The 15,746-nt window shown below is 49.5% G+C and overlaps 2 protein-coding genes across 4 annotated transcripts in view; one reads left to right on the forward strand and one right to left on the reverse strand.

Moving 5' to 3' along the window:
• Window positions 1-8,841, reverse strand: part of ZIC4 (Zic family member 4) — a 127,261-nt gene extending 118,420 nt beyond the window's left edge. Inside the window, exons 1-2 of one of the 3 annotated variants that reach the window (XM_066556292.1) lie at window positions 8,457-8,841; window positions 3,487-3,571 (exon numbers count right to left, since the gene is read on the reverse strand). In XM_066556292.1, coding sequence (XP_066412389.1) covers window positions 3,487-3,556 — 70 coding nt within the window. In that variant the 5' untranslated portion in view covers window positions 3,557-3,571; window positions 8,457-8,841. Of the gene's footprint in view, window positions 1-3,486; window positions 3,572-4,600; window positions 4,700-6,444; window positions 6,878-8,456 lie in introns of those variants that run through there. The other 2 variants (XM_066556291.1, XM_066556293.1) reach the window with 2 other exon arrangements.
• Window positions 8,842-9,508: 667 nt separating this feature from the next.
• LOC136560766 (zinc finger protein ZIC 1) lies at window positions 9,509-13,331 on the forward strand. The gene is made up of 3 exons (XM_066556805.1): window positions 9,509-10,843; window positions 12,006-12,169; window positions 12,542-13,331. The coding sequence occupies exons 1-3, from the start codon at window positions 9,868-9,870 to the stop codon at window positions 12,737-12,739; spliced, it is 1,338 nt and encodes a 445-aa protein (XP_066412902.1). The 5' UTR covers window positions 9,509-9,867; the 3' UTR covers window positions 12,740-13,331.
• Window positions 13,332-15,746: the final 2,415 nt, after the last annotated feature.

A 15,746-nucleotide genomic window follows, 5' to 3' on the forward strand; every position in this document is an offset into this window, starting at 1 on the left:
GGAGAAAGGATCCCTGAGAGATCGCATCCCCTTCCCCCTCCTCTGACCAGTTTTAGCAGCTATCTGATTACTGGCCGCCGGGGCAATGCGAGAAATCGTGATGTTCAGACTGAATCTGAATGTTTAACCCAGAAGAGGGAGTCTCTCCCTTTCCCTCTCTCACTTTCTCTCACGCACACTTACAGGGCAGTTCCACGTAAAATCCCCGTCCTTGGCTTGAAGGAAAAGCATTGCCAAACATTCATAGTGGACTCGGTTCTGATGATTCTCACCTGAAGGAAATAACATGATCTGCAGGGTTTGCGTGCTAGTAGTGGAAGTGTAGGTATGGGTTTTAGCTGGACACACTGAGGCCTTACAGGTTTAGAAAAGCTTAGGGCTTCAGCGCAGGAGGAAGCATCTGCTTAAGTTTTTAAGAAGGGGATTGTGAACTTAAAAAAAGTTAATGAAACATGGAAAGAGATTCTTCTGCTCCAAGAAAGAAAAACACATCTTCAAATATCTACCCACTGTATTACCACAGTACTTGGATCCTGACACAAAAACGGCTCAACCCATAACCTCACAGTCTTATGAAATATAGCAATGATTAATTCTCTACCCATCCCTTCAAACTCTCATCATTTCAATACATTGACTCGCTGTTAACTTACCAGTGGGTTCTTTACCAGATGCATGCCAGGTAAAGCTCCCAGCATAGAATTTTGCATTTCCCTAAGAATTTAAGTGTTGGCAATCAATAGGCTTTATGTGAAGTAGTAAAACAAGAAACTACTTGGCAATGTCAACCCAACTACTTTCATAACTGAAGCTGCAAGGCAAAGACTGGAAACCATAAGACTAAAGTTTAGGACATACATAACCACATAGGAGACATCTTTGACACAGCTTCACACATTCTGGGTAGGCTGCAATTGTATTTTGTCTCTGCTTGCATTTACCATACTTGCACTGTAAAACTAGGCTGATATTCAGGTAGTTAGCTATAGATACATCCTTGCACACATCTTTCTGAGTGGAGATGATGAAAAGTGACAAATGATGCAATTAGCTCCCCAACCTTACATAACATGTTTACGCAGGCATTTTAAACCACACACCATCCTCACAATATCTCAACTTTCAAGTCTACTTGCTCTACGAAATGGATTTGACAGTCCTATTCATGACCATCTCAATAGGAGTGCACAGAAGAGACAAACGTTAGGAAGTATGAATCTGTTACTTACAAATGTACTGAGACTGTGAATCCCAAATAAAGCTGCTTTCCTCATACCTCCTTAAAACACTGCATCTCTACATACTTGTTATCCATCAATTCTGACACTTCTCAGTCAAGGGAGAAAATATCTGGAAGGGTTTGCCAATTAAAAAAAAAGTCATAACAATTTTGCCCTAAGTTCATTTCAAATGTTGTGATGATTTCTTGCCAGACACTCATGGCTCTCAGTTGCCCCCCACTCAGGGCTGTCTCTCACACCCTTTTCCAGGCAGCGTATGAGAACCTGGCCCTCGGTGTCCCTCACTGTTAGGTGAGGCTGATGTGAGCCCCGGTTGTGTGCGGGGGAGGGCGGGCGGGGGCCGCCACATGACTGCGGGGAGGCGGAGAAACGGGGAAGAGGAGGGAAGAGGGCCCAGACCCGGACTGGCTCCACTCATCTCCCACAATGTTTTGAAAACTTGAACGCTTGTCTGTGCAGCCCTTTGGCAGCTCGAGCTCAAACCGCTGCCACTCGAGAGCTGACCGAGGTCTCCTGCTTCTTGGCAGCGGCCTGAGCCCGATTGACCCGACACGCCGGCCTCTCGGCAAACTCTCAAATGTGTCAACACCAGCTTCTGCAGGGCCAGAAAACTGGCTGCCTGATCCTGAGTACAAATTTTCCTCCGGGTGGCTGCTGTGTGTCCGCCACCCCGTCCTCAGCCCCTGGCCCCAAGGCTGGCCCGAGCTGGAGGGTTGTTCTAAAGAGGTGACACGTTGTAAAGACGAGTCACCAGCACTTCTCTGGGCCCCGACCTGGCTCTTGTGGCAGAAAGTCGGGGCTGTGCCCTGGGTGAGGGGCTGAGCTGTCCCCCTGCTTTCCGCTCCGCCTGCCACGGCCCGGGGCGGGCGGCCCGCGGGGCAGCCCCGACCCTCCGGCACTGCCCGCACCCCCGCCCCGCCGGGCCGCCGAGGCCTGCGGCATGGAACGGGCTGCACATCCCTTTGCGGGGTGGGAACGGCCCCAGCTGCTCATCGGCTTTACCTTAGCCTTGTTTTTTCGGTAGTAATCTACCTAAACATCGAGATGCTTGTCGCTATCTCTAGCATTGTTTCGAAGAGACAGCCCTCTTTATAACCGTGCTCAGCTCAAGGCACAGCTCCTGCCCTCGGGAAGCACAAGAAAGCCAAATTTGATCTTCATCCACTCAGTCTTCTCCCACTTCCACCTCTGTGGAAACTTCCCGACCAGCCAGCTGCAAAATATCCGGCCGGTGCCCGAGGCCTGGGCCGGGCCGGGATGCCCTGAACACTTCAGACAGGCTTCGGGGGGTTACGGTTTTGGGCTTCAAATCCCAAACGAGAGGAGGGGAACGGATCAGTCTGAAAACCCCTTATCTTTACTGTGAGAAAGAGAAAAAACGCGAGGAGTAGAAACAGAGAGGACCAAGAAAGTCACCCTGCGCGATTCCTTATCCCTTAAACTCGCTTTGGCAGAGAGGGATGCGGGAAGCAGACTCAGGACCTGAGCCCGAGCCCCTGCCTGCCCCGGCAGAAGGCACTGCTGATTAGGAAGAGGTGGTTCAAGAAAGCCTTTCAGCAATCCCAGTTTCACCTCGGGGAGGAGAGGGTACCGAGTAGCTGAGAGCACACTCTGCCTTTGTTTTTATTCCCTCGCCCCATATCCACTTATGGGGACTTCTTTATTTCAGGGTTCCCGAACAATGGGAAGTCAGCCACCAGGCAAGCAACGGTTTGTGCCTAGGTTTGCCTCTCACATTTTGTGACCTAGAGCTACCCTAGGACAAGCAAATCATATGCTTATTTTAAATAGAATATTTCATTCAGGACCTCAAGATTAAGGTATTCCTGTCAGATAAGCTGTCAGTCACTGACTACTTAGACACCACATTGTGGAAGCCTGGTATCCCTGGTAAAGATGATACATATCATGTAAACCCCATCAACAAGATCAAAGTCTTCTTCTTTAATAGGATCCAATACATGTCAAACCTCATTCCAATCAAATCGTCCGTAAATGAATTCAAGATGAATATGTCATAGAATAATGTGACAGTGCAATCACATGGGGTCAGGGGTTGTTGTTTCAATGAGAGAGTCGTCAAATATTAATTCTAGAACCTCCAAATGAATAGGCATTGAGCAGGATTAGGCAGCTGCTGGTGGGGTGTTCTGTCGCTGATTTGTGTTTATGCAAGCACGTTAAACACTAAGCTGAAAAAAATACAGTCTCCTTTGAACTGTAAAAAGGACATATTTTAACTTACTTGACTTTTCCAGGATGTTTCTGTAAAGTCGTTTTCTTTTCCTCATTACAAGGGGAGTCTTGTGCCTCATTTCCTGACTTTGTTCCTGTTTGGGGAGAGAGGTAGAAAGTTAAGAGCAAAACCATTTGTGCGTGATGTGGAATGAGTAAGGCACCCTATAAGTGTGGCATCATGGATTCAAAAAGAAAAGGAAAAAACCCCAAAAAACTCAAAAACACCAAAATCCAACTTATAAAACCAGACCAAAAACACAAGTTAGGCAATGAGAGGGGAAGAGAAGCTTTCTCCGAGGGGAAACTGGAGGCTGTCTCCCCAGCAAAGCAGCACATGTTTTATGGAGTCATGAAGTTTCCATGGCTGATTTAGGGGGAAAAAAAAAATATGAAAGGACATCTTTTCAGTTCTCCTTTGATCTGACATTCACCTTCTGGCAGGCTATTGTAAGGCAAGTTTTTACCCACTCGGCTATATTGTTTACAGATCCTTCCGTCCCGAAATTAAATTCCGGACTCTCTGCGAGCCTCCAACACAAGTTGTTGTCTCAGCAAGGATTAGTATAGTACCACCCTGGCACTTCTCCCTGCCTATAATTTTCAGCTTGCTCTTTGCTCTCTGCAAGGCAGAGCACTGCCACTGCTACAGGCAGAACTTTCCACAGCTTGCTTTGAGCGGCAGCAGTAGCTTTGAGAGCAGATCTGGGGCTGGATGCAGTGTCTGAGTCTGAATGTTTGCAGATATCTTTGAAATGCTCAGGATTTTGTTTGTTTGGGTTTTAATACAGAAAAGCACACTAGAATCTGGAATCAGTTGCTAAAAATGACGTTGTTATTATTATTATTATTTCTACTATTATTATTATTTCTGTCTCTATATTATTATTATTACTCTCACTACTATTATTATAGGCACTCCAGAGCTAGTAAACAAAAATCTGTACTAAGACAAACACTTGATGATATTAATTACGAAACTTCATCATCGTATCACAGTCATAATCTTTCATAAATAATTTGATGTCCTCCATATTTTCACTGCTGTGATGAAAATTACTGCCAAAACTTTAGCAATCCCTTAGGATTTTAAATTCCTAGTCAACTTCCATTCATTCTCTCACTTTTCCCAAGTCAGAGCGGCCAACATTGCCCCGCTAACGAGAGGTTTGCAGGAGTTGTGCTTTATGGTTAGGGTGGGAGGTTGGAGGAGTGCTCAGTTCCCAAGTGTTCGCCAAAACTTGTTGAAACTGGACAAAAAAAAAAAAAATCGCTGCATTTAATATTTCAAATGGTTACCAGATGACAAAAAGGAAGGCAAAACAGTTCTGCGTTTCAGAGTAAATATTGGCTAAAACTCTGGCTCGACCTCGCACGCTTTTCTCATCTGCACTGTGCCGTCGGCGGAGCAGGAGGGTGAGGATGTCCCCTTGCCCAAAGTGTTGGGATGTCGGGCGCTAGTGTGGGGTACCGGTTCCCCCGCGGTGTCGCTGGGGCTGCGATGGAACCTTCCCCGCCCGCCCCCCTTGCCCGAGCGCTCGCTCCCGCCCCGGGCCGAAGGTGCGGCCGAGCGGGGCCGGAGCCGCCGCCGCGCGGGTCCCGGGCGGGGTTGCGAGCCAGAGCGAGTGGGCGGCAGCAGCCACGGCGTGTGCCCCGCCGCCAGCCCCTTGTCACGCAACCTGTGCTTTCCGCGGCCGCGCAGGGCGGAGGGAGCGTTCCCCGGGAAGGGCTCGGTGCAGAAATAAAGTTTCTCGTCTCCGGGTGGAGAGAGCCCCGAGAGAAGCCCGGCCAACGGGCTGGACTCCCCGGGGCTGAGGGATATCGTGCGTGACAAAGGAGTGGGAGGAAAGGGGTCGGCGAGAAGCCCACGCCAGTCCCCATCGGTCGGCGCTGTGCCGGTGCCCGGGGCTGGCACACTGCGTTGGGCTCGGGTCAGAGGTCACCTTCGGGTATATCGCCCTGGGCAGGGATTTGGGAGCTTTCCCCCAGCCCCAGCCGGTTTCAGACGCGGGAGGATCCCTCGGGGCCGGGAGCAGGGTCGCAGCCCCTGCCCGGGCTCTGCCGAAGCAGGCGGCAGCACCCAGCTCCCCGGGCAGCCCCCCCGGCCCTGCCTGCGGGGGGGCGGGGAGAGGCCGGAGGGGGCCGGCCGAGCTCCGGGCTCCGTCCCTCCCGCACCCGCCTATAAAGCCGGGCTTGAGGTGCGGGGCGCCGGCTCCCCCGGCGGGCCCCCGCGGCACCGGGCGCGGCGCTGGGCGAGGTCTGGGCGGGGAGCGCTTCCCCCGGGACGCCTCCCCACGGGGCTCGCCATTGTCAGCGCTCGTCCCCCTGTGCACGCCGCCCCGGGTTCCCGGCCCTGCCTGGCGGCCGCAGGACCCTCCCGGTCCCGGTGCCTGCCCGTCCGAAGCGAGCCCGGCCGCAGTCGGGGCGGGCAGCGCCCCAGCCCCGCTCTGCGCACCGCGCTGCCCTGTTCCGCGGGGCTCCGCCGCTGGGCACTGCGCGGACCGTCAGGCCGAGCCATCCTTTGCTTTTAGGGGGGCGGGCGCGGCTCCCGGCGTCCGACAGAAGGTGTCGGACCCCCCCTTCGGTGCTTCCCGGGCTCTCGGCCCTCCGCCCGTCCCCGCCCGCCGCGCTGCCGCCGGGACCCTGCCCCACGTGGGCGAGGGGCAGCCGAGGCGCTGCCCCCCCCGCACCGCAAGGTTCCAGCCCTTCCTCCCGGGGTGGCCAAGCCTCCTCCCGACCACCCCCCCCGACGACAGGGAGCTCTCGTCCAGCCCTTGGGGCAGGAGGTGGGGGCTAGCCAGCAGCCCAGGCTGCACAGGCACCCCCTACACCCAGGCACTTACCCCTGCGACCTGTTGAAGGTTTCCCCTCATTTCTGAACTGGCGAAAATAAAAGTGGGGGTGGAGGGGAAGGGAAAAGAAAGAAAGAATGAAAGAAGAAAACAATAACCCCCCCCTAAGAACCCACCACCTCTTTGGCGCTTGCATCGAGGCGGTCATCCTTCATTTCTTCTTTTCTTGCTTTCTGGAAGCAGTTAGGGAATGTATGATGAAGCAGAAATGAGCCGTCAGGATGATATTTTAATGGCTTATATGTCACGTTGGTGCATGTGGCTTTGAACTGGAGCAGCTTTCGTTTCCTGCAGAGAGCGCACCGCAAATCCCACTTGATAACTTCTACAACCCACAACATTTTTTTTTTTTTTACATTCACTCTTACACTGTATATTTAGATACGCTTCCTAAAAATACCTTCTCGTCTGCCTTCTCGTACATTTTGCACCGACCTGGAACGATCACTGGTTTCCCCTTGCACTGGGAGGCAGGCTAGCACTGAACTACCCAACTTTGTAGCTCTCCGAATGCCATCGCCCAGCACACTTCACAATAAGGCTGGCAACTCTGTCCTTCGCTTAATTTTAGCACCAAATACAGAAAGTAGAGCAACACCCGCCTTAAGACTGTGTCCACACCCAGGCGCTCCCTAGAGCGGGTATACCTGTTGCTCTGAGCTATTGCAATTCCATCAAATAGATTCCGTAGAATAAATGCAAACGTGTAGATTCAGCTTACCATTATTCTAAAAAAAAAAAAAAAACCCAAAACCCACCAAACCCTGTAAAGCCTCCCGAGATCCAAGGAAAATTACAGAATAGATCTGCTTTGAAAGCTATCTCCTGCACCGAGCACAGGCACACTGCGTCTGCAGATAAACTGCAGCGAAACATTCCGTCAGGGCGTATCAAAGTTTATTTATTGTCGTTGATGTTTGTTTGTTTGTTTTCTAGCCGCAATGGCCATTTTATACCTCTCAAAATGAGGCATTTCTCGCCCGAGAAGGGTTCTCGCAGCAGCGCTGCCCGTCCGACTCCCCAGTACCTGCGCTGCGGATTGCTTACCAGCGGCTATAATTAGAGAGGATGAGTTTAAAGTTTCTTTGTTTGGAACTAGGAATTGGAGGGGCTCGGATTGAGCTGCGAAGGAGGCAAGTGAAGGGCTGAACAAAGGCGAAATGTATGGAGTCTGACTCTTAGCGAGCTTTTGGTGTTTTCGTTACTAAAAAATAATTAGAGCTAATGAATATGCAGGCGAGCGAGTAAATAAATAATTTGCCAGTTTTATATCTGTACGCACATGGGCACATACCTAAGTGTATCAATACATACACACACAAAGACGTCTATATTTTAAAGTTTCTTGAGATTTTTTTTTAAGAGCCGAAGCATGGTTTAAAATATTGTACAAATGTTGCTTAGCTTAATTGATTAAGCCACTAAGGTTTTCTGCTTTTAAATACCATACTTATACATTTCAACAATCATTTTAATATATAGTCAATGGCTCTTTGTAGCGGGAACAAAAAAGAACTATCCACAGTTTTTCAATAGACTTTGAGCTGGGGAAAGACAGGTTAATCGAGGGTTGCATCTAGAAAACAACCAAGTGTTGTATGTTTGCACTGAATCCAAATGTCTGCATTTTTCTAACTAAATCAAAGGGAGTGTTATTTCTTTTTCTGCTCACTCATCTGAAGGTAAGTAAATTTTCTCTGGCGATCAAAAGCCTGGTCAGCAACAAAGACACCGCCTGCTTTTTCCACCGTCCTGGTGTGGCAAGTTGAGGAATTTCAATAACTGTGACAAGGGTGACTGATTTGTGAACTAGAAAAGGTTTGAATGTCAGAAAATTTACATTGCTCCTATCGAGGACTTAAAATAAATTTCCTTCCCCCCCCACCAAAAAAAAAAAAAAAAAAGAAAGAGAGAGAGAGAAAAGTAACCGTGAGTTACATGCAGTAGGAGGAGAAATAATGTAGGTTTGGAAAATTTACAGTTTTACCTGAATGAGAGAGACTCCGTAAAAGAGAGAGCAAGCGACAGCGAGAGAAAATGGAGTGAGAGAGAAAAGAGAAGGAAAATAACAAAAAAAAGGAGGCGAAACAACAACAACAAAATTAGAAAGTTAAGAGTGCTCACCCACCTGCGTTTTGATGGGTGCAGAAAACAAGATTTATTTCAGAAACCTGATGGAGGGATAGAGTCAGCTACACAGAGAAATCACGCCTGGTGTTTAAAAATTAGATCAAGAGCACCCAGCACCTACTCTCGGAGAGCTTCAGTTTTAAATAAGAAGAAAGCACCTTCAAAAGACGCGAATCCCTATAGGGCTTCTCTTTCCAAAGCCTAAAAAGTTGCTCAGTGATCTTAAAAATTCAGGATCACCACGAAATCATCATAACCATCATTATCAGAGTGCTGGAGACAGAGGGACACAGAGAGGGAGAGCGGGGGACAAAATAACCCTAATAATAGATATTTTTTTTCCCTTAGCGTACACATACACACAAAAAGATGCGCTGGAAATATTTTCGTGGGGGCAAAAAAAAAAAAAAAAGGCAAAAGCAAGAAAAAAAAAAAAAAAAGAGCCTCATATATATATTTAAAAAAAAAAAAAAAAAAAGTTGGGGCTGCCGCAGCCCCGTTTGTCAGAGCGGTGTCAGGGCGCCACAATACCTGCGATGGATGAGGCGGCGCGGCCAATCAGCGGCCGCAGCCGGCGGGGCCGGGGGCAGCGACGCGGGGAAGGGGGAGCCGGCGCCGGCCAATGCGCGCCCACGTCCGCCCGCACGGCGCTCCGCCCCCGGCTCCCATTCATCAAGGGGGGGGACGGTGTCGTCTTTTCAATTCATTTATCTGCAGGAATGATTGCCGCTATCAGTCTCGCGTTCACCGCCCGGCTGAGGAGGTGAAAGTTTCTCCCCAGGAAGATAAACCGCAAAAGACAATATTGTGCATGATTTGCGCCTTTTTTTTGCGGAGCGGAAAAAAAAAAAAAAAGGCCCCCCGAAAAAAAAAAATCGGGTGAGTGTGGGGAAGCTCGAAGAGGAGAGAGAAACAATCTCTCGGCCACTTTGCAACATTCCTATAGCCAAAAAAATCACTGAAGGAAGTTTCTTTTTTGTTTTGGTTTTTTTTTTTAATTTTTTTTTTTTTTTGCTGCCTGTGTTGAACTCTCGCCGTTATTGTTATTTGCAGCCAGTTTATTTTTGAGCTCACCCAACCCCCCCCCCCCACTTAAACCTCCCTGAAAAGTCAAAGCAGAGAGACAGTGAATATTTTTGGAGCACGTTTTTATTATTATTATTATTTGCAACTGCGAAGATCTCTTCCCCCCTTCCGCACCAGCCTTTTTTTTTTTTTTCCTTTTTTTTTTTTCCTTCCCCCTGCGCTGATGCCGAAGGGGGTGTTTTTGATGTGGTTGCTTTGGTGGTGATCGTCGCTGACTTTCCAAAGAGGGTGTTTTCGCCGCCGCTGCTGCTGCTGCTGCTTCTCTCCGCGTTGTGTGTGTGCGCGCGTGCTTTTTTTTTGGTTGCTGCATCGACGCTGGGAAGATGCTTCTGGATGCTGGACCGCAGTATCCCGCCATAGGAGTCACTACCTTCGGATCCTCTCGCCACCACTCCACGGCCGATGTCACGGACAGAGAAGTGGGGCTGGGGATCAACCCCTTCGCCGACGGCATGGGCGCCTTCAAAATCAACCCCAGCACCCACGAGCTGGCCTCGGCCGGCCAGACCGCCTTCACCTCGCAGGCGCCCGGCTACGCGGCGGCGGCCCTGGGGCACCACCACCACCCGACCCATGTCAGCTCCTATTCCAGCGCCGCCTTCAACTCCACCCGGGACTTTCTGTTCCGCAACCGCGGCTTCGGGGAGGCGGCGGCCGCCAGCGCCCAGCACAGCCTCTTCGCCTCCGCTGCCGGCAGCTTCGCCGGACCCCACGGACACACAGATGCCGCGGGACATATACTTTTCCCGGGGCTGCACGAACAAGCCACCAGCCACGCTTCGCCCAACGTGGTGAACGGGCAGATGCGCCTGGGCTTCTCCGGAGACATGTACGGCAGACCCGACCAGTACGGCCAGGTCACCAGCCCCCGCTCCGAGCACTACGCCTCGACCCAGCTGCACGGCTACGGCCACATGAACATGAACATGGCAGCCCACCACGGGGCAGGGGCCTTCTTTCGTTACATGAGGCAGCCCATCAAACAGGAACTCATCTGTAAGTGGATTGAGCCCGAGCAATTGTCAAACCCCAAAAAGTCCTGCAACAAAACTTTCAGCACGATGCACGAGCTGGTGACTCATGTCACGGTGGAGCACGTTGGAGGACCCGAGCAGTCCAATCACATATGTTTCTGGGAAGAGTGTCCGAGAGAAGGGAAACCTTTCAAGGCCAAATATAAACTTGTAAATCACATCAGAGTCCACACAGGTGAAAAACCTTTCCCCTGCCCTTTCCCAGGCTGTGGCAAAGTGTTTGCCAGATCAGAGAATCTCAAAATACACAAAAGAACTCATACAGGTACGGTAACCTTCTCTGTCGCTTTTCTCTGTGCGAGTGGAAGCGCCGAGCGCCGGGGCCGGAGCGGGACGCGGGGCCGTGCCGGAGGGGTCGGGGGCCGGCTCGGCCGAGGCTCGCACGGGAGGAGGGGGTTTGGTCCAGGGACCACTGCTTTTTTTCCGGGAGAGGCCGGCTCGGAGCTCCGCTGCAAAAAGAGCTCGGTCACAGCCACGCCAGCAGCAGCAACAAAAAGAAAATGATCCCTGCCGAGGCAGAGGGGGAGGACGGCAAGGTTTGCTGCTGGGATTGTTAGGGCGGAGGGGGTGGGGTGGGGGATCGCAGCAACCTGTCCTGTTTAAATTTATAGGTTTTAATTAATTATTGTTCGGCAGTTTTGGCTGTGGCACGATGAGAAATTGTGCTAAATGTTGTAGGCAGCTCATTCGTCTCCTCTCTGCAATTCAGGGCTTGGTAAATATTTAATTCCGTTGAGCGATATTAAACAAACCGAGCCCGGCGCGTTACTGTGTTATTGTTGTGCGGAGGGGAGGCGCCGGTATTCCTGAGAACTTTTTCCTTCGTGGGAGGTGGGAATGCAGCAGCCTCTGGCCGGGAGAGCGATCTCCCCTTTCTCCCACCCCAGAACGCTGAAAGCCAGAGCCGCTTTCCCCAGGCTTTTGCCGAGGCTTTGTGGAGCTGCCCTCTCGCTGATTTCCCGGACAGGATAATTTTCAATATTGCAAGAAAATATGGGGGAGGGGGCTGGGGGGGATGAGAGAGTAAAATATTAGGAGAACGAGCTATAAAATCGGAAACCAGACGCTGAGGATCGTGTGTAATATCCCACCACGCCTGCTCTCTCGCTCGGAGCGTTGTGAAGAGGGAGAGGTGCCCGGGACTGGGGTTGAAAGGAAACTCGCCCCTCCAAAAGAAAGGGGCGAAAAAAAAAAGTTATTTAGCTCCCCTGCTCTCCGAAAAGGGCGCTTTGCGGGAGTCGGAGGTCCGGAAAGGATAGAGACTAGAAGCAAGGTTTTGGGATTCGAGCCGCGCTGAAGTTAGAAAGTTGCGAGTGTTTGAAATGGAGCCCTGGGCTCCGTCCGGCGGTGCGGTGACAATGAGCGATCCAGCCGGCCCTGCTTAATCAGATCCCTTTCCCCCCCCCTCCCCCTTCCCTCTGCAATAGGTGAAAAACCATTTAAGTGTGAGTTCGAGGGCTGTGACAGGCGCTTTGCAAACAGCAGCGACCGCAAAAAGCACATGCATGTGCACACTTCCGACAAGCCCTATCTCTGCAAAATGTGCGACAAGTCCTACACGCACCCCAGCTCCCTCCGAAAGCACATGAAGGTAAATGGAGGGCCCCTGGCCTGCCCGGGCGGAGGGCGGCGGGGCCGGCGCGGCCGTGCCTGCGGGCGGAGCGCGGCCCGGGGCCGGCCGGCAGCGGGGCCCCGGCTCCGGGCCCGCCGGGCCGCGCTCAGCCCGGGCCCGGCCCCGCCGCGGGGCCTTCGGTCGGTGCGGCTGGGCCGGGAGGGGCAGGGAGGCGGCGGCAGGACGCGGCCGGGGGCCTCGCCCGGCGGGCAGGGGCCGGGGCTGGAGCCGGGGAGCCCCGCAGGAGAGCCCGAGCCCGGGGCCCGCTGCTGGTCCCCGGGGCTGGCGCATCCCCAGGCCGAGGCCTCCGTCCGCCGCCGCTTCTATCTCTGCCCGGGTTTTCTCTTGCAGGTCCATGAATCATCCTCGCAGGGGTCCCAGCCTTCTCCCGCCGCCAGCTCAGGCTACGAGTCCTCCACCCCTCCAACCATCGTGTCTCCATCCACAGAAAACCAGACTGCCAGCTCCTTATCCCCTTCCTCCTCCGCAGTCCATCACACGTCCAGCCACAGCACGCTTACATCAAATTTTAACGAATGGTACGTCTAAAACGCTAAAACAAAACAACAACAACAAAACACAAACCGAAACAAAAAAAAAAAAAAGCCCCAAGCGAGCAAACAAATATCCTATTTAAAGACTCCAAAATAATGGACACTCTGAAATCAAAATTTAAATGAGCAAACAAAAATAAAATGCTGCCAGTAGACCCAGGACTGAGTAAAATGAAGACTTAATTTTTAAAAATATTTTTCTTTTTTTTTGTCCTCCATTATTTCTCTCTCTCTCTTTCTCTTTTTTTTTTAATTTTTCCTTTATTTTTTCTTTTTTTTTTTTTTTCCTGACTGTTCTGCTCTGTTCCAAGGCTTGGTAGGCGAAGGGGTTAGTAGAATGCATAAGAAGACAAGGTTACCAGGGCAAATGCCAACTGTGTAGGGCTTCACTGGAAACCACTGATTAGAGATCGCCAACTGCATGTCTGCTCGGGCAGCGGCCTTCCCCCCCATCCCCTCTTGTAAATACAGAATTATTAGCATCAAAAACAAAACGACAAAAAAAGTGTACTGTTTGATTTTGTAAATAGTTATATCGCAAGTTGAATAAGGGGATATGTGGATTTGTGGTCTTTGCATATATGTGGGGGGAGGGGCGGGCGGGCGGGAGCGGCGGCGGGGGGGCGGAGGTGGTGGGGGGGCAGAGGGAAGAGGTAGAAATTCAACTATTTGTACTGAATGGCAAGAATGTTCTAGTAAATGTGTATCAAAATGTGAATTACTTTGTATTATTACAGTCTAAACGTCGATCTAACAGAATATTATTGGTATTAATGTGCTTTTTTGTATAAAGTGCAACATTTCGTCCCAAAGTCCAGTCTAAGTAGTGCAGTAAAATGTTGTTACACGTCCTGTCAAGAAATTCGTATAGTGAAAGCCTGGATCTGCGTGTCAAACTGTTACATTTGTTTATGTAAAGTGATATTAAAAAAAAAAAAGATATAAACTATATCTGTCCGTTGCTTTTGGCAAATACAAGAACATAATGTATATAAATCCTAATTTCCATATTTATCCGCATGTAAAGGTCCGGTTATACCTGTTACAAGATATTCAATATTTATGGCTAGAAGAATTGGTATGTAAAATTTAGTTTACAGAACTGTTTGGTAACATTTCGTACCTTATTAAAGATTCTTAAATCCCAAGAATTGTGGTAGGAATTCTTATTCACTAAGTCAACCTGCTGCAACTCCTACTAGCTTTAGGATATTAGAATAAAACTGTCCCAGTTTTTCACTGCTTTCCATTATGTCATCACTAAAGCAGCGAAGGTGATATAAATGTGATAAATGAAAGGATCCCTGCTGGCATTACTATAGTGTGTAATTAGTATTTATATCAAAATTTATGAAACAAATTTTCGGCCGCAGTATAATTTAAATGACCTTTGCAGACATAGAATAACAACCATAAAAATAACAGAAATAGATTGCATATGCTACATAAATATTAATGTGGGGAATTGTTACACGAGAAGTGCTGCATTCCAGTCCAACACTGTCCATGAATCTGCATAGACTGGGTCCCTAAATTAAATTAATTCGGATAACATATATTAGGAGATTTAAAACAGAGGAGATTTCGGTTGCTATTTTAATTTAAGGCATTTATGACCATAACTAATTCTTAGGCAGTGGATTCATGACTTTCCTTGGGCCTTTTACTCCAAGAAGTACAGCACTGTTTCACGAAGGCCGTTGTTGTTGTTGTGTGTATTTCTATTTGATTTTTTCTTCTTTTTTTTTTCTTTGCTGATATTCCTTAAAACGTGATGTTAATTTAAATCAATTACTTCTTATGCTATGTTATTATTATTACTATAATTTTGCTAGTGTTAATAGCTTTCTAAAAAAATAAATGTAGGGCATAAGAATTATTTTATGTAATTTGATTATCTTTCTATCTCTTTTATTTATTTCTCATTTACTTAAGAAATTCGTTCCATTGGCTGGCGTTGATACAGTAAATTTGTAAATGAGAAGACAATATAAAAAATCTAAATTACTTGTGCTTAATGACTGTAGCAGAACGCCTTTTCTCTAAATCAGATTGTCTTCCTTGCAGTTTAGTTTGATAGATTTGCAAGCTGTACTGCTTCCACTAACTTAGCTACGGTTGTTGGAACTGTTGGGCTTTGTTCCTGGTTGTAGCTTGCATGATCGCCCCATTAAGCAGACAACATATCAACAGACAACACAAATCATGAGGTTGGCTAAAGCTGCGAGGGCTTGTGATATGTCATAGAGTGAATTGCACAAACTGACCTTCCAGTAGACCAAGATGACACTTTAACAGCTTCTTTAAAGAAATATTATGTGTACAGCGAGTCAATAGCCATATTAACCGCTCGGGGGGCGGGGGTGCGGGGGAAGCCGCTCTCCCCTCAATCAGTGCGGGCACTCCGCAGCCCCGGCGCTAACCCGCCCCGAGCACAGCCCTGCCTCTCAGCAGCCCTCCGCAAGGATGTCCCTTTGTCCGTAACATTTGGGGATCTCCCTCGGAGAGACTTTCCACTGCCCGAGAGCATACGCCTCACCCCCCCACCCCTCCAGGAAAAAAAAAAAAAAAAAAAGAAAAGAAAAAAAAAAAAAAGAGAGTTTGTCTTGCTCATCCCAATCCCTACTCTTGTCAGTTCGGCATTGCCGCCTGCTCCCTGCAGCACCCGTGGGATGGGAAGGCTTCGCTTTAACTTTACTTTCTACAAAATGTTATTATTGTAAGGCTAATACCAGTTTTCAATGAAAAGAGCGCCACCTTGCAGGGTTTGGCGAGATAGGAAAAGTTGGAGCCCGGTGGGACCGGGGCAGAAAGTGTTGGGACTTGAGGAAATGTAGCCCACCGGGCAAAAGAGCCGGGGGGAAAAGTGTTTCATGCGCCGAAAATGTTACTTTGTTGCGACTCTTTCAGGGTAACTGTCTCGGCGATTTTACCGGGCATCGTTTATAAAAATTGTAACCTGGGCGTATCTAAGAAAAAAGGAATCGTTGAGCTCGTCTGAG

The sequence above is a fragment of the Molothrus aeneus genome, chromosome 10, assembly GCF_037042795.1.
Source record: "Molothrus aeneus isolate 106 chromosome 10, BPBGC_Maene_1.0, whole genome shotgun sequence".
NCBI classification, from domain to species: domain Eukaryota; kingdom Metazoa; phylum Chordata; class Aves; order Passeriformes; family Icteridae; genus Molothrus; species Molothrus aeneus.